At 46.9% G+C, this 22230-nt stretch overlaps 1 protein-coding gene across 2 annotated transcripts in view; it reads right to left on the reverse strand.

Annotated features, from left to right (window-relative positions):
* Positions 1–2048: 2048 nt before the first annotated feature.
* Positions 2049–22230, reverse strand: part of LOC118380165 (band 4.1-like protein 3) — a 159232-nt gene continuing 139050 nt past the window's right edge. For both annotated transcript variants that reach the window (XM_052475957.1, XM_052475956.1), the window contains 2 exons: positions 9724–9866; positions 2049–2357 (listed from right to left, as the gene is read on the reverse strand). In XM_052475957.1, coding sequence (XP_052331917.1) covers positions 9741–9866 — 126 coding nt within the window. In that variant the 3' untranslated portion in view covers positions 2049–2357; positions 9724–9740. The remainder of the gene's footprint in view (positions 2358–9723; positions 9867–22230) is intronic.

Consider the following 22230-nt stretch of genomic DNA (forward strand, 5'->3'; position numbering starts at 1 on the left):
AGACTGGCACACTGTCTCAAATATAGCATGGGTGCTAGACTGGCACACTGTCTCAAATATGCTGAATCAAATGATTCAAATCAATGATTCAAATATTCTGAATCAAATTACTAAAATCTATAATTTAAATGATTTCAATCAATGATTCAAATATTCTGAATCAAATGACTAAAATCTATAATTTAAATGATTTCAATCAATGATTCAAATGGCTGAATCATTTGATCCATGGAGGATGGGAAGACATGGACAAATCCGTATAATTTATAAATTTTATTTTATTTATTAACTTATTTTCCCATTCTACATGGATCATTGACACAAAAAAAACTGAAACTGTAACTGAATATAGAAGATATAAATCTGCCTTAGTTTGTATTGTTTTGTTGCCTTAGGAAAGCACATGTATGTATAATACCATGTTGAACTCATATATTTCTATTTCTAACTGTAAATCTCTGAGGCGTGAAGGAGTGGCGAAGATGTTGGCTCTATTTGCTAGGTTATTATAATGTTGTGCCCTCCAATGTGTCACAAACAGCCGACAGCAGTTTACCCGTTTGGAGTGATGTTTTATTGATTTCATAAATAAAAATAAACAAAATGCTGCTACAATAATTACTGTTCAATTATCATTTTAAAACTCATCCAAAATCGGTAATAAGGTGGTGAATGAATCAATCGTTTTGGCCTATTGTAGAGTTCAGTGTGGAGGTAGGTGCATAAATTAACCTGTTTGTTTATCATCTGACCGTATGGGAGTAGTAATCTGATATCATTGTTTATAATCTGACAGTATGGGAGTAGTAATCTGATATCATTGTTTATAATCTGACAGTATGGGAGTAGTAATCTGATATCATTGTTTATAATCTGACAGTATGGGAGTAGTAATCTGGTAAATCGCTCTGGATAAGAGCGTCTGCTAAATGACTTAAATGTAAATGTAAATATCATTGTTTATAATCTGACAGTATGGGAGTAGTAATCTGATATCATTGTTTATAATCTGACAGTATGGGAGTAGTAATCTGATATCATTGTTTATAATCTGACAGTATGGGAGTAGTAATCTGATATCATTGTTTATAATCTGACAGTATGGGAGTAGTAATCTGATATCATTGTTTATAATCTGACAGTATGGGAGTAGTAATCTGATATCATTGTTTATAATTTGACAGTATGGGAGTAGTAATCTGATATCATTGTTTATAATCTGACAGTATGGGAGTAGTAATCTGATATCATTGTTTATAATCTGACAGTATGGGAGTAGTAATCTGATATCATTGTTTATAATCTGACAGTATGGGAGTAGTAATCTGATATCATTGTTTATAATCTGACAGTATGGGAGTAGTAATCTGATATCATTGTTTATAATCTGACAGTATGGGAGTAGTAATCTGATATCATTGTTTATAATCTGACAGTATGGGAGTAGTAATCTGATATCATTGTTTATAATCTGACAGTATGGGAGTAGTAATCTGATATCATTGTTTATAATCTGACAGTATGGGAGTAGTAATCTGATATCATTGTTTATAATCTGACAGTATGGGAGTAGTAATCTGATATCATTGTTTATAATCTGACAGTATGGGAGTAGTAATCTGATATCATTGTTTATAATCTGACAGTATGGGAGTAGTAATCTGATATCATTGTTTATAATCTGACAGTATGGGAGTAGTAATCTGATATCATTGTTTATAATCTGACAGGTTGGGAGTAGTAATCTGATATCATTGTTTATAATCTGACAGTATGGGAGTAGTAATCTGATATCATTGTTTATAATCTGACAGTATGGGAGTAGTAATCTGATATCATTGTTTATAATCTGACAGTATGGGAGTAGTAATCTGATATCATTGTTTATAATCTGACAGTGTGGGAGTAGTAATCTGATATAATCATTTTTCATAATAATGCTAAACTGCTTAGTTTTGCTCATGCAATATGCATGTTGATAATCCCGGATGAGACTGATGATGGGAATGTTAAACTCTAACGACATAATTTGTCCCCCCCCCCGCATTGACATCAATGGATGATTTTTTTTACAAAGTCCAAGTTAAGCACATGGATCGGGCCCCATTGAGAACAAAGCATAGAATTACAATCTATCATGCCATCATTGACTGGAATGGGGAGGCCCGTTCTATAGGTTATATTTCTACGGAGCAGAGTCCGTCTGTAGAACAACAGGCTGGCTCTATAGTCTCGACTGTAGTTATAACAGGCCCAGCAGGCGGGCACAGTAATGTAATGAGGTCCATCATGACGCTGGAGGAGGTTGGAGGGCGAGTCCTTCTACCAGGGGGGGGGATATAGAGCTGTCCTTACTCCTAAAAACAGAGACAGAGAGAAACAGTCTCGGTTAGTACGTTCCCTCGCATTGGGAGCCACGTAGGAAACGGTACAGTATCGGAGGCAGATTAGGAGAGCCTGAGGCCATGGCAGAGCCATGCTGATGCTTTCTCTCGGTAAATTACCGCGCGAACATAACACAGTGCAGGATACTGGAATTGGAAAGAGGTCAGCTCATTTAAGGGTCAGTTTACCAGACATAGATGAATCCTGGACTAAAGCAAACATCTCTCTCTCTCTCTTTGAAAGTACAAGGCCATAGAGACCTCACAGAGCTGAGGACAAGGCCATAGAGACCTCACACAGCTGAGGACAAGGCCATGGAGACCTCACAGAGCTGAGGACAAGGCCATAGAGACCTCACATAGCTGAGGACAAGGCCATAGAGACCTCACAGAGCTGAGGACAAGGCCATAGAGACCTCACATAGCTGAGGACAAGGCCATAGAGACCTCACAGAGCTGAGGACAAGGCCATGGAGACCTCACAGAGTTGAGGACAAGGTCATAGAGACCTCACAGAGCTGAGGACAAGGTCATAGAGACCTCACAGAGCTGAGGACAAGGCCATGGAGACCTCACAGAGTTGAGGACAAGGTCATAGAGACCTCACAGAGCTGAGGACAAGGTCATAGAGACCTCACAGAGCTGAGGACAAGGCAATGGAGACCTCACAGAGCTGAGGACAAGGCCATAGAGACCTCACAGAGCTGAGGACAAGGCCATAGAGACCTCACAGAGCTGAGGACAAGGCCATGGAGACCTCACAGAGCTGAGGACAAGGCCATGGAGACCTCACAGAGCTGAGGACAAGGCCATAGAGACCTCACAGAGCTGAGGACAAGGCCATGGAGACCTCACATAGCTGAGGACAAGGCCATAGAGACCTCACAGAGCTGAGGACAAGGCCATAGAGACCTCACAGAGCTGAGGACAAGGCCATGGAGACCTCACAGAGCTGAGGACAAGGCCATGGAGACCTCACATAGCTGAGGACAAGGCCATAGAGACCTCACAGAGCTGAGGACAAGGCCATAGAGACCTCACAGAGCTGAGGACAAGGCCATGGAGACCTCACATAGCTGAGGACAAGGCCATAGAGACCTCACAGAGCTGAGGACAAGGCCATAGAGACCTCACAGAGCTGAGGACAAGGCCATGGAGACCTCACAGAGCTGAGGACAAGGCCATAGAGACCTCACAGAGCTGAGGACAAGGCCATGGAGACCTCACAGAGCTGAGGACAAGGCCATGGAGACCTCACAGAGCTGAGGACAAGGCCATAGAGACCTCACAGAGCTGAGGACAAGGCCATGGAGACCTCACAGAGCTGAGGACAAGGCCATAGAGACCTCACAGAGTTGAGGACAAGGCCATGGAGACCTCACAGAGCTGAGGACAAGGCCATAGAGACCTCACAGAGTTGAGGACAAGGCCATAGAGACCTCACAGAGCTGAGGACAAGGCAATGGAGACCTCACAGAGCTGAGGACAAGGCCATGGAGACCTCACAGAGCTGAGGACAAGGCCATAGAGACCTCACAGAGCTGAGGACAAGGCCATGGAGACCTCACAGAGCTGAGGACAAGGCCATGGAGACCTCACAGAGCTGAGGACAAGGCCATGGAGACCTCACAGAGCTGAGGACAAGGCCATGGAGACCTCACAGAGCTGAGGACAAGGCCATAGAGACCTCACAGAGCTGAGGACAAGGCCATGGAGACCTCACAGAGCTGAGGACAAGGCCATGGAGACCTCAGTCTCGTTATGAGTCATGCAAACCAGACACGCACGAACACAAACGTGAACACACACACACACACACACACACACACACACACACACACACACACACACACACACACACACACACACACACACACACACACACAAACACGGGTTTATTATTTCATTCAGAAGCTAATGACCAGGGCCCATAGGATGTAGTGCACTACTTGTGACCAGGGCCCATAGGATGCAGTGCACTACTTGTGACCAGGGCCCATAGGATGTAGTGCACTACTTGTGACCAGGGCCCATAGGATGTAGTGCACTACTTCTACCAGGGCCCATAGGATGTAGTGCACTACTTCTACCAGGGCCCATAGGATGTAGTGCACTACTTGTGACCAGGGCCCATAGGATGTAGTGCACTACTTGTGACCAGGGCCCATAGGATGTAGTGCACTACTTGTGACCAGGGCCCATAGGATGTAGTGCACTACTTGTGACCAGGGCCCATAGGATGTAGTGCACTACTTCTACCAGGGCCCATAGGATGTAGTGCACTACTTGTACCAGGGCCCATAGGATGTAGTGCAGTACTTGTGACCAGGGCCCATAGGATGTAGTGCACTACTTCTACCAGGGCCCATAGGATGAAGTGCACTACTTGTGACCAGGGCCCATAGGATGTAGTGCACTACTTCAACCAGGGCCAATAGGATGTAGTGCACTACTTCTACCAGGGCCCATAGGATGTAGTGCACTACTTCTACCAGGGCCCATAGGATGTAGTGCACTACTTCTACCAGGGCCCATAGGATGTAGTGCACTACTTCTACCAGGGGCCATAGGATGTAGTGCACTACTTCTACCAGGGCCCATAGGATGTAGTGCACTACTTCTACCAGGGCCCATAGGATGTAGTGCACTACTTGTGACCAGGGCCCATAGGATGTAGTGCACTACTTCTACCAGGGCCCATAGGATGTAGTGCACTACTTCTACCAGGGCCCATAGGATGCAGTGCACTACTTCTGACCAGGGCCCATAGGATGTAGTGCACTACTTCTACCAGGGCCCATAGGATGCAGTGCACTACTTCTACCAGGGCCCATAGGATGTAGTGCACTACTTGTGACCAGGGCCCATAGGATGTAGTGCACTACTTCTACCAGGGCCCATAGGATGTAGTGCACTACTTCTACCAGGGCCCATAGGATGCAGTGCAGTACTTGTGACCAGGGCCCATAGGATGTAGTGCACTACTTCTACCAGGGCCCATAGGATGTAGTGCACTACTTCTACCAGGGGCCATAGGTTGTAGTGCACTACTTCTACCATACATTTCCTGTGTGCATACATTTCCTGTGTGCATACATTTCCTGTGTGCATACATTTCCTGTGTGCATACATTTCCTGTGTGCATACATTGGCTGAGGGATTTCAATGCATTTGCCAGAGTCTGCAAGTGGCAAACTCAGCCGGGAAGGACAGCAGATGCATAGATTCGACGGCTAGATTGTACAGTGTCTTCACACAGTATTAGCACCCATTGACTTTTGTTCCACATTTTTGTTGTGTTACAAAAGTGAGATTAAAATGGATTTAATTGTCACTTTTTTTTGTCAATGAATTACACACAAAAAAAACTCTGTAATGTCAAAGTGTAAGAAAAACAATTCTAACATTTGTAAAGAAAACTTAAATAAAAGAAAATAAAGACTAATACACATTGATTAGATTAGTATTCAACCACCTGAATCAATACGTGTTAGAGTCACCTTTGTCAGCGATTAACAGCTTGTTTGTCTCTCTTGTAAAGTCTCTAAGAGGTTTGCACACCTGAAGTGTCAGGGGTGGGGGGGTGGGGGGGGGGGGTCAGGCATGTCACGAGGAGAGAGGGATGTTATGTACATGTTAGAGTCACTTTTGGCAGCGAGGGGGTCAGGCATGTCACGAGGTGAGAGGGATGTTATGTACATGTTAGAGTCACTTTTGCTTTTGGCAACAAGGGGGGTCAGGCATGTCACGAGGAGAGAGGGATGTTATGTACATGTTAGAGTCACTTTGCTTTTGGCAACAAGGGGGGGGTCAGGCATGTCACGAGGAGAGAGGGAGGGAGGTTATGTACATGTTAGGTGGAGAGTGGAAGTCAGTGAGTGTGGCTATTGGCTATAAGGTAGCTGGAACTTAGTACTTAGCTAGAAGCTAGTACACTAGTTACATCTCGTCTGTCACGTCATGAATTGATACATATCTGGATGCCTGGTATGTACAGTGCTTAGGGAGATCATATTTAGACCCCTTGACCTTTTCCACATTTTGTTACGTTACAGCCTTATTCTAAAATGGATGAAATCATTCCCCCCCCCCCCCCGTCAGCAATCTACACACAATGCCACATAATTACAAAGCTAAAAAAGTTTTTTTTTTAGAAAAGTTGACAAATGTATGAAAAAGAAAGAACAAGTGAAATAGCTTATTTGTCAAATTAAATCAAATGTATTTATAAAAGTACATCAGCTGATATCTCAAAGTGCTGTACAGAAACCCAGCCTAAAACCCCAAACAGCAAGCAATGCAGGTGTAGAAGCTTGGAAAAACTCCCTAGAAAGGTCAAAACCTAGGAAGTGTGTCCTCTTCTGTATTCAGACCCTTTGCTATGAGACTTGAAATTGAGTTCAGGTGCATCCTGTTTCCATTGATCATCCTTAAGATGTTTCGACAACTTGATTGGACTCCACCTGTGGTAAATTCAATTGATTGGACGTGATTTGTAAAAGCATACACCTGTCTATATAAGGTCCCACAGTTCACAGTGCATGTCAGAGCAAAAACCAAGCCATGAGGTCGAAGAAATTGTCCGTAGAACTCAGAGACAGGATTGTGTCGAGGCACAGATCTGGGGAAGGGTACCAAAAAAATTCTGCAGCATTGAAGGTCCCCAAGAACACAGTGGCCTCCATCATTCTTGAATGGAAGAAGTTTGGAACCACCAAGACACTTCTTAGAGCCGGCCTCCCGGCCAAACTGAGCAATCGACGGAGAAGGGCCTTGGTCAGAGAGGTGACCAAAAACCCTATGGTCACTCTGACAGAGCTCCTGTCCTTGAGTGGCCCAGCCTGAGCCCGGACTTGAACCCGATCGATCATCTCTGGAGAGATGGAGAGAGAAAGTCCCCAAATACAGGTCTACCAAGCTTGTAGCGTCATACCCAAGAAGGCTTGAGGCTGTAATCGCTGCCAAAGGTGCTTCAACAAAGTACTGAGTAAAGGGTCTGCATATTTATGTAAATGTGATTATTATGACTAAAAGGATCTACTTATGAATGTCATATTTCAGTTTTCTTTTTTTTTGTAACACATTGCAAAAAATTCCAAAAACCTGCTTTTGCTTTGTCATTATGGGGTATTGTGTGTAGATTGATGAGGAAAAACTGTATGTCTGTTGTCACTATTAGAAAGAGAGAGAAAGTGTTTGGGAACTTAACAATCTTCAGCATTCAATCGATTATATTTGAAATCCTCATCCATTTATATTAAACAGATCTATAAGAAAGAGAGAAATAAAGTGAGACAGAGAGGGGTAGAAAGAGATGCAGAGAAATGCAGAAAGAGAGAGACAGAGATATGTACAAAGAGAGGGACAGAGAGATGGAGAAAGTGAAATAAAGAGAGAGATGCAGAAAGAGAGGGACAGAGAGATTCAGAAAGAGAGGGACAGAGAGATTCAGAAAGAGAGGGACAGAGAGATGGAGAAAGAGAGAGACAGAGAGATTCAGAAAGAGAGGGACAGAGAGATGGAGAAAGAGAGAGACAGAGAGATTCAGAAAGAGAGGGACAGAGAGATGGAGAAAGAGAGGGACAGAGAGATGGAGAAAGAGAGGGACAGAGATATGGAGAAAGAGAAATAAAGAGAGAGATGCAGAAAGAGAGAGACAGAGAGATTCAGAAAGAGAGGGACAGAGAGATTCAGAAAGAGAGGGACAGAGATATTCAGAAAGAGAGGGACAGAGAGATTCAGAAAGAGAGGGACAGAGAGATTCAGAAAGAGAGGGACAGAGAGATGGAGAAAGAGAGGGACAGAGAGATTCAGAAAGAGAGGGACAGAGAGATGGAGAAAGATAAATGAAGAGAGAGAAAGACAGAGAAAGACAGAGAGGGACAGCGAGAGAGAGAGACAGCGAGAGAGAGAGACAGAGACCTGATCAGGGTAAATATCTCCTGCTTGACAATCCTCTCCTCTGGTTTCAGAGATCCCTCCATTAACCGTCTGGTAGCAAAAAGGGTGAGTAAGGAATATAAAGTATATTGTTATGTACTCTAGAAAGTCTGACAGCAGATTTAACAAATGGGTTATGGTTAGTATTATAGGTGTGGTACTAGACAGATGGGTTAGTATTATAGGTGTGGTACTAGACAGATGGGTTAGTATTATAGATGTGGTACTAGACAGATGGGTTAGTATTATAGGTGTGGTACTAGACAGATGGGTTATGGTTAGTATTATAGGTGTGGTACTAGACAGATGGGTTAGTATTATAGGTGTGGTACTAGACAGATGGGTTAGTATTATAGGTGTGGTACTAGACAGATGGGTTAGTATTATAGGTGTGGTACTAGACAGATGGGTTAGTACTATAGGTGTGGTACTAGACAGATGGGTTAGTATTATAGGTGTGGTACTGGACAGATGGGTTAGTATTATAGGTGTGGTACTAGACAGATGGGTTAGTATTATAGGTGTGGTACTAGACAGATGGGTTAGTATTATAGGTGTGGTACTGGACAGATGGGTTAGTATTATAGGTGTGGTACTAGACAGATGGGTTAGTATTATAGGTGTGGTACTAGACAGATGGGTTAGTATTATAGGTGTGGTACTAGACAGATGGGTTAGTATTATAGGTGTGGTACTAGACAGATGGGTTAGTACTATAGGTGTGGTACTAGACAGATGGGTTAGTATTATAGGTGTGGTACTGGACAGATGGGTTAGTATTATAGGTGTGGTACTAGACAGATGGGTTAGTATTATAGGTGTGGTACTAGACAGATGGGTTAGTATTATAGGTGTGGTACTAGACAGATGGGTTAGTATTATAGGTGTGGTACTAGACAGATGGGTTAGTATTATAGGTGTGGTACTAGACAGATGGGTTAGTATTATAGGTGTGGTACTAGACAGATGGGTTAGTATTATAGGTGTGGTACTAGACAGATGGGTTAGTATTATAGGTGTGGTACTAGACAGATGGGTTAGTATTATAGGTGTGGTACTAGACAGATGGGTTAGTATTATAGGTGTGGTACTAGACAGATGGGTTATGGTTAGTATTATAGGTGTGGTACTAGACAGATGGTTAGTGGTTAGTATTACTATTTATTTATTCTAAAAAGGAGAGTAGAATTCTAGCGAGGTCAAAAGGGTCAGCTCATGAAATGACCCCTGACCTTAGCGTTGTGTGTGGTTGCCGTGGTTCCGTTGGATTCCGAGGTGATAGTCTGAGCGCTCATCAGAACACCGGGGACAGCGTCACGGTTGGTGTCACCCTGTCAGAAGTCACGTGACTCAAATGAGTTTTTATTAGGCACCCAACAGAAGTGAATGGAAAGACTACCTGAACCAAGTAGAAACTCAGTGTTGCTTTCCTTTTCTCTTCTTCTGCCCAAATGAACACACCTCTGAAGACTCATGGGTTTTCGTCTCTGTGTGGACAACAGGAACCTCCTTCGTGATCGACTCCTCTGCTGGCTCGGGTTTCTGAGAAGAAATAAATAAAAACTGCAAAACTTCACCATTAATAGGTATTTTGAATATGTAATTTAGGAACTCATATGTGTCCTGTCAATTAACTGTAAAATAATTACAACAGCTTTGTCCTAGAAACAATTTTAAACCCCTAAGTGAACACAAACAACCATCAAAATAAACAATGAAATAGGGTCCATGCTGGAATGGAAAACCCAAGAAACAATAAACAAAACAGAAATTTGCTTCAGGAATAAAATGCATTTACATTTTCAGACCGTATTGAGAGCAAGACAATTAAATAATACAATCTATCAGAAATTGACATACACTGCATTCGGAAAATATTCAGACTCATTCACTTCGTCCACATTTTCTTACGTTACAGCCTTATTCTAAAATGGATTAAATTGTAAAAAAAAGTCCATCTACACACAAAACCCCATAATGACACAACAAAAACAGGTTTTTAAGACATTTTTGTAAATGTATAAAAAAAAAAAAACAGAAATACCTTATTTACATAAGTATCAGGTATCAAGGTAAGACCCAGATGCAGACTGTGTCGAAGCAACAATGTTTATTACAGCAACAGGGGCAAAGGTACAGGACGGCAGGCAGGCTCAGGGTCAGGCAGAGGTCGGTAATCCAGAAGTGGGGTAAAGGTTCAGGATGGCAGGCAGGCTCAGGGTCAGGTCAGGCAGAGGTCGGTAATTCAGAAGTGGGGCAAAGGTTCAGGATGGCAGGCAGGCTCAGGGTCAGGTCAGGCAGAGGTCGGTAATTCAGAAGTGGGGAAAAGGTTCAGGATGGCAGGCAGGCTCAGGGTCAGGTCAGGCAGAGGTCGGTAATTCAGAAGTGGGGTAAAGGTACAGGACGGCAGGCAGGCTCAGGGTCAGGTCAGGCAGAGGTCGGTAATCCAGAAGTGGGGCAAAGGTACAGGATGGCAGGCAGGCTCAGGGACAGGCAGAGTGGTCAGGTGGGCGGGTACAGAGTCAAGACAGGCAAAGGTCAAAAATGAGGAGGACGAGAAAAGAGGGACTGGGGAAAAGCAGGAGCTGTCAGAAAAACACTAGCTGCCTTGACAAACAAGACAGATGGGGAAGATGGGCAACACCTGGAGGGGGATGGAGACAATCACAAAGACAGGCGAAACAGATCAGGGAGTGACAGTACCCCTCCACCACCTCTAGGGGGCGCCACCTGGCGTCCTAACTGGGCACATACCTGGTTGACCGGGGTGTCGGCAGTGGAAGTCAGCGATGAGGGCTGGGTCCAGGATGACTCTAGCGGGGACCCAGCACCTCTCCTCCGGGCCACAACCCTCCCAGTCAACCAGGTACTGTAAACCCCCTGGTCGAACCCTCAGGTTAAGCCGGATGGCCATCGACGACACGGGGAGTAGGGGTGGGCCTGGAAATAGAAGACAAAGGGCTGTGAGACATGGGCTTAATTCTAGACACACGGATTGACAAATGCGGACACGTCAGGGACCATAGTAGGCCACCAAAAGCGCTGTCACACAAAGGCCAGGGTCCAATGGGCACTCAGGTGGCAGGCCAGCCTGGAGGAGTGGGCCCACTCCAGGACTGCAGAGCGGACGGTGTCAGGATCGAACATCTGGTCGTCCCCCTCCCCCCACCCGGGATTCAGCTGGGAACACAGTGCCTCACGGACCTGCTTCCCCACTCCCCAGCTGAGTGCCGTCGCCAGGCATGAAGTGGGATGGGATGGTCTCGGGTTCCAGGGTAGTAGTCGTGGGGCTATAGCGTCGGGACAGTGCATCCGGCTTGACATTCTTGGATCACGGCCGGTATGAGAGGGAGAAGTTGAACAGTGTGAACAGCAAGGCCCATCTGGCTAGCCTGGAGTTGAGGCTTGCCTGGAGTGGTGTGGAGATACTCCAGCTTCTTGTAGTCAATCAACACGATGAACGGATGTTCCGCCCCCTCCAGCTAGTGCCTCCATTCCTCCAACGCCATCTTCACCGTGAGAAGCTCACAATTCCCCACATCGTAGTTCCTTTCCGTGGCGTTGAGGCGATGGAAGAAGCAGGCGCAGGGATGTAGCTTGAGGTCAATGGCAGAACACTGGGACAAGACAACCCCCAAATCCGACATCTGAAGCATCGGACTCCACCACAAACTGATGGGAAGGGTCCGGATGCACCAAGATGGGAGCTGTGGTGAAGCGATGTTTGAGGTCCCGGAACGCCCAGTCAGCAGCTGGAGACCATGTGAACGGAACCTTGGGTGAGGTGAGTGCTGATAGGGGGGAAGCCAGGATGCTGTAACCCCGGATAAAGCAACGATAGAAGTTGGCTAACCCCAGGAAACGTTGCAACTGCACCCTGGATGTAGGCTGAGGCCAATCCATCACTGCTCTCACCTTCCCAGGATCCATCTGGACACTCCCAGCAGAGATGATGTAACCCAGAAAAGTTATTGAGGGGAGCGGGAGAAGACGAGGATGTCATCAATGTAGACGAAGATGAACCGGTTCAACATTTCACGGAGAATACCATTCACCAGAGCCTGGAACACAGCAGGGGCATTGGTGAGTTCAAAGGGCATGACCAAATACTTGCTGTGTTGAAGGCGGTCTTCCACTCATCCCCTTCTGGTATCTGCACCAGGTGGTAGGCGTTCCGTAAATCCAGCTTGGAAAACACAGTGGCCACCTGGAGCAGCTCGAAGATCGAGGAGATGAGTGGTAGCGGGTAACGGTTCTTAACAGTAATGTCATTGAGTCCCTACTAGTCAATGCATGGGTGCAGGGTCTTGTCCTTTTTCTCCACGAAGAAGAACCCTGCGCCGGCGGGAGAGGAAGAGGGACGGATAAATCCAGCAGCTAGTGAGTCCCCAATGTAGGTCTCCAGCAGTATACCACCCTGCATACCACCGCTGGCTTGCTTCTGAAGCTAAGCAGGGCTGGTCCTGGTCAGTTCCTGGATGGGAGACCAGATGCTGCTGGAAGTGGTGTTGGAGGGCCAGTAGGAGGCACTCTTTCCTCTGGTCTAAAAAAATATCCCAATGCCCCTGCCCTGCGTAGGGTGCCGTCTTTCGGATGGGACGTTAAACGGGTGTCCTGACTCTCTGAGGTCATTAAAGATCCCATGGCACTTATCGTAAGAGTAGGGGTGTGAACCCCGGTGTCCTGGCTAAATTCTCAATCTGGCCCTCAAACCGTCACGGTCACCTAATAATCCCCAGTTGGCTCAATCATCCTGTAACTATTCCCCAGGTCGCTGCTGCAAATGAGAACGTGTTCTCAGTCAACTTACCTGGTAAAATAATGGATAAATGAAATAAAATAATTAGCCTTGGTCTCCGGTCCCGGCAGAGAGTACAGATGTCCGTGGGGTGGCGTGGTGCTAGGGAGAAGGTCAATCCCGCAGTCATAGGATTGGTGCGGTGGAAGCGAAGTGGCCCGGGCCTTGCTGAACACCTCCCGGAGTTCCTAGTGCTCCGGAGAGGTCTGGGGCACTTTCCGAGCCCCCAGGAAGACATCCCGGGGCAGGTTGTGCTGATTTTAGGCAATGGGCGTGGCAGAACGGGCTTCAGCCCATGACGGTACCAGTAGACCAGGGTAGCATCCAAAAAGCTTTCGTCGTCTCCAGAGTCAACGAGAACCCAGAAAGATTTGGACTGGTCTCCGCACAGCAGAATGGCGTGAAAAGGGGTGTGAGCAGGGGAAGCAGGAATGTTCTCCATATGGCCCACGAGAATACTTGCTCCTACTGGTGAGCCTGGTTTCTTTAAAGGACAAGAGGACACAAAATGACCAAGAGTCCCGCAATACAGACAACTCTTCGTGTCGATCCTATATTGCCGTTCTGCTGTTGACAGCCCAGCTCTACATAGTGGCATATGCTCAGGAAGCGGTGACTCTCCCTCTGTCGTTCCCGTAATCGCCCATCGATACGGATGGTCAAAGTGATGAGGCAATCGAGCTCCGTAGGTAACTCCCGGGCTGCAAGCTTGTCCTTGACCTCCTCTGAGACGCCGTGCAGGAACATATAGAACAGTGCCTCTCGATTCCAAGCACTCTCCACCGCCAACGCGCAGAAATCCACTGCATCATCAGCTACAGCGGGAGTCCTGCCGAAGCTGGATTAGCTTCCGGGCGGCCTCTCGCCCAGAGTATGGGGCATCAAAGACCTTCCTCACTTCTCCCACGAACCCCTCCAGACTAGTGCATATGGCCGGCTGTTGTTCCCACATGGCAGTATGCTCTGGATTGACGTGTACGACAGCGTGTTCCAGGTCCCGCCAATATCCAACAACTTCACACAGCCATTGAAGAGGAGTGGGACAACGTGCCACAATAAACAGCCTGATCAGCTCTATGTGAAGGAGATGTGCTGCATGAGGGAAATGGTGGCATCACCAGATACTGACTGGTTTTCTGATCCACACCAGATACCTTTTTTTAAGGTATCTGTGACCAACAGACACATACAGTGGGGAAAAAAAGTATTTAGTCAGCCACCAATTGTGCAAGTTCTCCCACTTAAAAGATGAGAGAGGCCTGTAATTTTCATCATAGGTACACTTCAACTATGACAGACAAAATGAGAAAAAAAAATCCAGAAAATCACATTGTAGGATTTTTTTATGAATTTATTTGCAAAGTATGGTGGAAAATAAGTATTTGGTCAATAACAAAAGTTTATCTCAATACTTTGTTATATACCCTTTGTTGGCAACGACAGAGGTCAACCGTTTTCTGTAAGTCTTCACAAGGTTTTCACACACTGTTGCTGGTATTTTGGCCCATTCCTCCATGCAGATCTCCTCTAGAGCAGTGATGTTTTGGGGCTGTTGCCGGGCAACACAGACTTTCAACTCCCTCCCAAGATTTTCTATGGGGTTGAGATCTGGAGACTGGCTAGGCCACTGCAGGACCTTGAAATGCTTCTTACGAAGCCACTCCTTCATTGCCCGGGCGGTGTGTTTGGGATCATTGTCATGCTGAAAGACCCAGCCACGTTTCATCTTCAATGCCCTTGCTGATGGAAGGAGGTTTTCACTCAAAATCTCACGATACATGGCCCCATTCATTCTTTCCTTTACACGGATCAGTCGTCCACGTCCCTTTGCAGAAAAACAGCCCCAAAGCATGATGTTTTCATCCCCATGCTTCACAGTAGGTATGGTGTTCTTTGGATGCAACTCAGCATTCTTTGTCCTCCAAACACGACAAGTTGAGTTTTTACCAAAAAGTTATATTTTGGTTTCATCTGACCATATGACATTCTCCCAATCTTCTTCTGGATCATCCAAATGCTCTATAGCAAACTTCAGACAGGCCTGGACATGTACTGGCTTAAGCAGGGGGACACGTCTGGCACTGCAGGATTTGAGTCCCTGGCGGCGTAGTGTGTTACTGGCTTTGTTACGTTGGTCCCAGCTCTCTGCAGGTCATTCACTAGGTCCCCCCGTGTGGTTCTGAGATTTTTGCTCACCGTTCTTGTGATCATTTTGACCCCACGTGGTGAGATCTTGCGTGGAGCCCCAGATCGAGGGAGATTATCAGTGGTCTTGTATGTCTTCCATTTCCTAATAATTGCTCCCACAGTTGATTTCTTCAAACCAAGCTGCTTACCTATTGCAGATTCAGTCTTCCCAGCCTGGTGCAGGTCTACAATTTTGTTTCTGGTTTCCTTTGACAGCTCTTTGGTCTTGGCCATAGTGGAGTTTGGAGTGTAACTGTTTGAGGTTGTGGACAGGTGTCTTTTATACTGATAACACGTTCAAACAGGTGCCATTAATATAGGTAGCGAGTGGAGGACAGAGGAGCCTCTTAAAGAAGAAGTTACAGGTCTGTGAGAGCCAGAAATCTTGCTTGTTTATAGGTGACCAAATACTTATTTTCCACCATCATGTGAAATCCATAGATTAGGACTTAATTCATTTCTGTATTCCCTGGCTGACTCTACAGTCACTACTGACTCTGACTCTACATTCACTACTGGCTCCGACTCTACAGTTACTACTGACACTGACTCTACAGTCACTACTGATTGACTCTACAGTCACTACTGACCCTGACTCTACAGTCACTACTGACCCTGACTCTACAGTCACTACTGACTCTGACTCTACATTCACTACTGGCTCCGACTCTACAGTTACTACTGACACTGACTCTACAGTCACTACTGATTGACTCTACAGTCACTACTGACCCTGACTCTACAGTCACTACTGACTGACTCTACAGTCACTACTGACCCTGACTCTACAGTCACTACTGACCCTGACTCTACAGTCACTACTGACCCTGACTCTACAGTCACTACTGACCCTGACTCTACAGTCACTACTGACTCTGACTCTACATTCACTACTGGCTCCGACTCTACAGTTACTACTGACACTGACTCTACAGTCACTACTGATTGACTCTACAGTCACTACTGACCCTGACTCTACAGTCACTACTGACTGACTCTACAGTCACTATTGACCCTGACTATACAGTCACTACTGACCCTGACTCTACAGTCACTACTGACCCTGACTCTACAGTCACTACTGACCCTGACTCTACAGTCACTACTGACCCTGACTCTACAGTCACTACTAACCCTGACTCTACAGTCACTACTGACCCTGACTCTACAGTCACTACTGACTCTGACTCTACAGTCACTACTGACTCTGACTCTACAGTCACTACTGACTCTGACTCTACATTCACTACTGGCTCTGACTTTACATACACTAAAGACTCTGACTCTACATTCACTACTGGCTCCGACTCTACAGTCACTACTGACCCTACAGTCACTACTGACCCTGACTCTACAGTCACTACTGACCCTGACTCTACAGTCACTACTGACTCTGACTCTACAGTCACTACTGACCCTGACTCTACAGTCACTACTGAACCTGACTCTACAGTCACTACTGACCCTGACTCTACAGTCACTACTGACCCTGACTCTACAGTCACTACTGACCCTGACTCTACAGTCACTACTGACTCTGACTCTACAGTCACTACTGACCCTGACTCTACAGTCACTACTGGCTCTGACTCTACAGTCACTACTGACCCTGACTCTACAGTCACTACTGACCCTGACTCTACAGTCACTACTGACTCTGACTCTACAGTCATTACTGAATCTGACTATACAGTCACTACTGACCCTGACTCTACAGTCACTACTGACCCTGACTCTACAGTCAATACTGACCCTGACTCTACAGTCACTACTGAATCTACAGTCACTACTGACTCTACAGTAACTACTGACCCTGACTCTACAGTCACTACTGACCCTGACTCTACAGTCACTACTGACTCTACAGTCACTACTGACTCTGAATCTACAGTCACTACTGACTCTACAGTAACTACTGACCCTGACTATACAGTCACTACTGACCCTGACTCTACAGTCACTACTGACTCTACATTCATTACTGACCCTGACTCTACAGTCACTACTGAATCTACAGTCACTACTGACTCTACAGTCACTACTGAATCTGACTATACAGTCACTACTGACCCTGACTCTACAGTCACTACTGACCCTGACTCTACAGTCAATACTGACCCTGACTCTACAGTCACTACTGAATCTACAGTCACTACTGACTCTACAGTAACTACTGACCCTGACTCTACAGTCACTACTGACCCTGACTCTACAGTCACTACTGACCCTGACTCTACAGTCACTACTGACTCTGACTCTACATTCACTACTGGCTCCGACTCTACAGTTACTACTGACACTGACTCTACAGTCACTACTGATTGACTCTACAGTCACTACTGACCCTGACTCTACAGTCACTACTGACTGACTCTACAGTCACTACTGACCCTGACTCTACAGTCACTACTGACCCTGACTCTACAGTCACTACTGACCCTGACTCTACAGTCACTACTGACCCTGACTCTACAGTCACTACTGACTCTGACTCTACATTCACTACTGGCTCCGACTCTACAGTTACTACTGACACTGACTCTACAGTCACTACTGATTGACTCTACAGTCACTACTGACCCTGACTCTACAGTCACTACTGACCCTGACTATACAGTCACTACTGACCCTGACTATACAGTCACTACTGACCCTGACTCTACAGTCACTACTGACCCTGACTCTACAGTCACTACTGACCCTGACTCTACAGTCACTACTGACCCTGACTCTACAGTCACTACTGACCCTGACTCTACAGTCACTACTGACCCTGACTCTACAGTCACTACTGACTCTGACTCTACAGTCACTACTGACTCTGACTCTACAGTCACTACTGACTCTGACTCTACAGTCACTACTGACTCTGACTCTACAGTCACTACTGACTCTGACTCTACATTCACTACTGGCTCTGACTCTACATTCACTAAAGACTCTGACTCTACATTCACTACTGGCTCCGACTCTACAGTCACTACTGACCCTACAGTCACTACTGACCCTGACTCTACAGTCACTACTGACCCTGACTCTACAGTCACTACTGACTCTGACTCTACAGTCACTACTGAATCTGACTCTACAGTCACTACTGACCCTGACTCTACAGTCACTACTGACCCTGACTCTACAGTCACTACTGACCCTGACTCTACAGTCACTACTGACCCTGACTCTACAGTCACTACTGACTCTACAGTCACTACTGACCCTGACTCTACAGTCACTACTGACCCTGACTCTACAGTCACTACTGGCTCTGACTCTACATTCACTACTGACTCTGACTCTACAGTCACTACTGAATCTACAGTCACTACTGACTCTACAGTAACTACTGACCCTGACTCTACAGTCACTACTGACCCTGACTCTACAGTCACTACTGACTCTACAGTCACTACTGACTCTGACTATACAGTCACTACTGACCCTGACTATACAGTCACTACTGACTCTACAGTCACTACTGACTCTACAGTCACTACTGACTCTACAGTCACTACTGAATCTACAGTCACTACTGACTCTACAGTCACTACTGACCCTGACTATACAGTCACTACTGACCCTGACTCTACAGTCACTACTGACTCTACATTCATTACTGACCCTGACTCTACAGTCACTACTGAATCTACAGTCACTACTGACTCTACAGTCACTACTGACCCTGACTCTACAGTCACTACTGACCCTGACTCTACAGTCACTACTGGCTCTGACTCTACAGTCATTACTGACTCTGACTCTACATTCATTACTGACTCTGACTCTACAGTCACTACTGAATCTACAGTCACTACTGACTCTACAGTCACTACTGACCCTGACTCTACAGTCATTACTGACTCTGACTCTACAGTAACTACTGGCTCTGACTCTACAGTCATTACTGACTCTGACTCTACAGTAACTACTGACCTTACAGTCAACACGGGTTCTGGCTACTTCTCAAGAGGCGATTTCTGATTCTGCCACTGTGTCTGCCGTGAGTACTGGCTCTAACTGTGCTTCTGCCACTGTGTCTGCCGTGAGTACTGGCTCTAACTGTGCTTCTGCCACTGTGTCTGCCGTGAGTACTGGCTCTAACTGTGCTTCTGCCGTGAGTACTGGCTCTAACTGTGCTTCTGCCACTGTGTCTGCCGTGAGTACTGGCTCTAACTGTGCTTCTGCCACTGTGTCTGCCGTGAGTACTGGCTCTAACTGTGCTTCTGCCACTGTGTCTGCCGTGAGTACTGGCTCTAACTGTGCTTCTGCCACTGTGTCTGCCGTGAGTACTGGCTCTAACTGTGCTTCTGCCACTGTGTCTGCCGTGAGTACTGGCTCTAACTGTGCTTCTGCCACTGTGTCTGCCGTGAGTACTGGCTCTAACTGTGCTTCTGCCACTGTGTCTGCCGTGAGTACTGGCTCTAACTGTGCTTCTGCCACTGTGTCTGCCGTGAGTACTGGCTCTAACTGTGCTTCTGCCACTGTGTCTGCCGTGAGTACTGGCTCTAACTGTGCTTCTGCCACTGTGTCTGCCGTGAGTACTGGTTCTAACTGTGCTTCTGCCACTGTGTCTGCCGTGAGTACTGGCTCTAACTGTGCTTCTGCCACTGTGTCTGCCGTGAGTACTGGCTCTAACTGTGCTTCTGCCACTGTGTCTGCCGTGAGTACTGGCTCTAACTGTGCTTCTGCCGTCTGTGATTCCGCATCGACTATCGACTCTGGCTGTGCCTTTACAATCAGTACAGGTTCTGCCTTTTACAGTCAACGGTTTTGGCTGTACATGTGACATCTCCGTCTGTGGCTCAGCGGTAACTACAGACCAGGGTTCCCAACCGGTGGTCCGCGGGTGGTTTTATTCAAAACGTTTTGGGGGAACATAAAGGACTATAAAAACACCAAGAAATCAGCTCCAAGTGATTTTAATTTAGGAAATCTGTTCCCCAAGTATTCCCATGTATAATAGAGAGACATGTGATCGTCTACAAATGGAGGAACGGTTTGAAAGGGTTGTGGTTTAGTCAAACCAGGGTAGCCTAGTGGTTAGAGTGTAGAGGTGGCAGGGTAGCCTAGTGGTTAGAGTGTAGAGGTGGTAGGGTCGCCTAGTGGTTAGAGTGTAGAGGTGGCAGGGTAGCCTAGTGGTTAGAGTGTAGAGGTGGCAGGGTAGCCTAGTGGTTAGAGTGTAGAGGTGGTAGGGTAGCCTAGTGGTTAGAGTGTAGAGGTGGTAGGGTAGCCTAGTGGTTAGAGTGTAGAGGCGGCAGGTAGCCTAGTGGTTAGAGTGTAGAGGTGGTAGGGTAGCCTAGTGGTTAGAGTGTAGAGGTGGCAGGGTAGCCTAGTGGTTAGAGTGTAGAGGTGGCAGGGTAGCCTAGTGGTTAGAGTGTAGAGGTGGGAGGGTAGCCTAGTGGTTAGAGTGTAGAGGTGGGAGGGTAGCCTAGTGGTTAGAGTGTAGAGGTGGTAGGGTAGCCTAGTGGTTAGAGTGTAGAGGAGGCAGGGTGGCCTAGTGGTTAGAGTGTAGAGGTGGCAGGGTAGCCTAGTGGTTAGAGTGTAGAGGAGGCAGGTAGCCTAGTGGTTAGAGTGTAGAGGTGGCAGGGTAGTCTAGTGGTTAGAGTGTAGAGGTGGCAGGGTAGCCTAGTGGTTAGAGTGTAGAGGTGGCAGGGTAGCCTAGTGGTTAGAGTGTAGAGGTGGCAGGGTAGCCTAGTGGTTAGAGTGTAGAGGTGGCAGGGTAGCCTAGTGGTTAGAGTGTAGAGGTGGCAGGGTAGCCTAGTGGTTAGAGTGTAGAGGTGGCAGGGTAGCCTAGTGGTTAGAGTGTAGAGGTGGCAGGGTAGCCTAGTGGTTAGAGTGTAGAGGTGGCAGGGTAGCCTAGTGGTTAGAGTGTAGAGGTGGCAGGGTAGCCTAGTGGTTAGAGTGTAGAGGTGGCAGGGTAGCCTAGTGGTTAGAGTGTAGAGGTGGCAGGGTAGCCTAGTGGTTAGAGTGTAGAGGTGGCAGGGTAGCCTAGTGGTTAGAGTGTAGAGGTGGCAGGGTAGCCTAGTGGTTAGAGTGTAGAGGTGGCAGGGTAGCCTAGTGGTTAGAGTGTAGAGGTGGCAGGGTAGCCTAGTGGTTAGAGTGTAGAGGAGGCAGGGTAGCCTAGTGGTTAGAGTGTAGAGGTGGCAGGGTAGCCTAGTGGTTAGAGTGTAGAGGTGGCAGGGTAGCCTAGTGGTTAGAGTGTAGAGGTGGCAGGGTAGCCTAGTGGTTAGAGTGTAGAGGTGGCAGGGTAGCCTAGTGGTTAGAGTGTAGAGGTGGCAGGGTAGCCTAGTGGTTAGAGTGTAGAGGTGGCAGGGTAGCCTAGTGGTTAGAGTGTAGAGGTGGCAGGGTAGCCTAGTGGTTAGAGTGTAGAGGTGGCAGGGTAGCCTAGTGGTTAGAGTGTAGAGGTGGCAGGGTAGCCTAGTGGTTAGAGTGTAGAGGTGGCAGGGTAGCCTAGTGGTTAGAGTGTAGAGGTGGCAGGGTAGCCTAGTGGTTAGAGTGTAGAGGAGGCAGGGTAGCCTAGTGGTTAGAGTGTAGAGGTGGCAGGGTAGCCTAGTGGTTAGAGTGTAGAGGTGGCAGGGTAGCCTAGTGGTTAGAGTGTAGAGGTGGCAGGGTAGCCTAGTGGTTAGAGTGTAGAGGTGGCAGGGTAGCCTAGTGGTTAGAGTGTAGAGGTGGCAGGGTAGCCTAGTGGTTAGAGTGTAGAGGTGGCAGGGTAGCCTAGTGGTTAGAGTGTAGAGGTGGCAGGGTAGCCTAGTGGTTAGAGTGTAGAGGAGGCAGGGTAGCCTAGTGGTTAGAGTGTAGAGGCGGCAGGGTAGCCTAGTGGTTAGAGTGTAGAGGCGGCAGGGTAGCCTAGTGGTTAGAGTGTAGAGGCGGCAGGGTAGCCTAGTGGTTAGAGTGTAGAGGTGGCAGGGTAGCCTAGTGGTTAGA

Source organism: Oncorhynchus keta, chromosome 23 (assembly GCF_023373465.1).
Source record: "Oncorhynchus keta strain PuntledgeMale-10-30-2019 chromosome 23, Oket_V2, whole genome shotgun sequence".
NCBI classification, from domain to species: domain Eukaryota; kingdom Metazoa; phylum Chordata; class Actinopteri; order Salmoniformes; family Salmonidae; genus Oncorhynchus; species Oncorhynchus keta.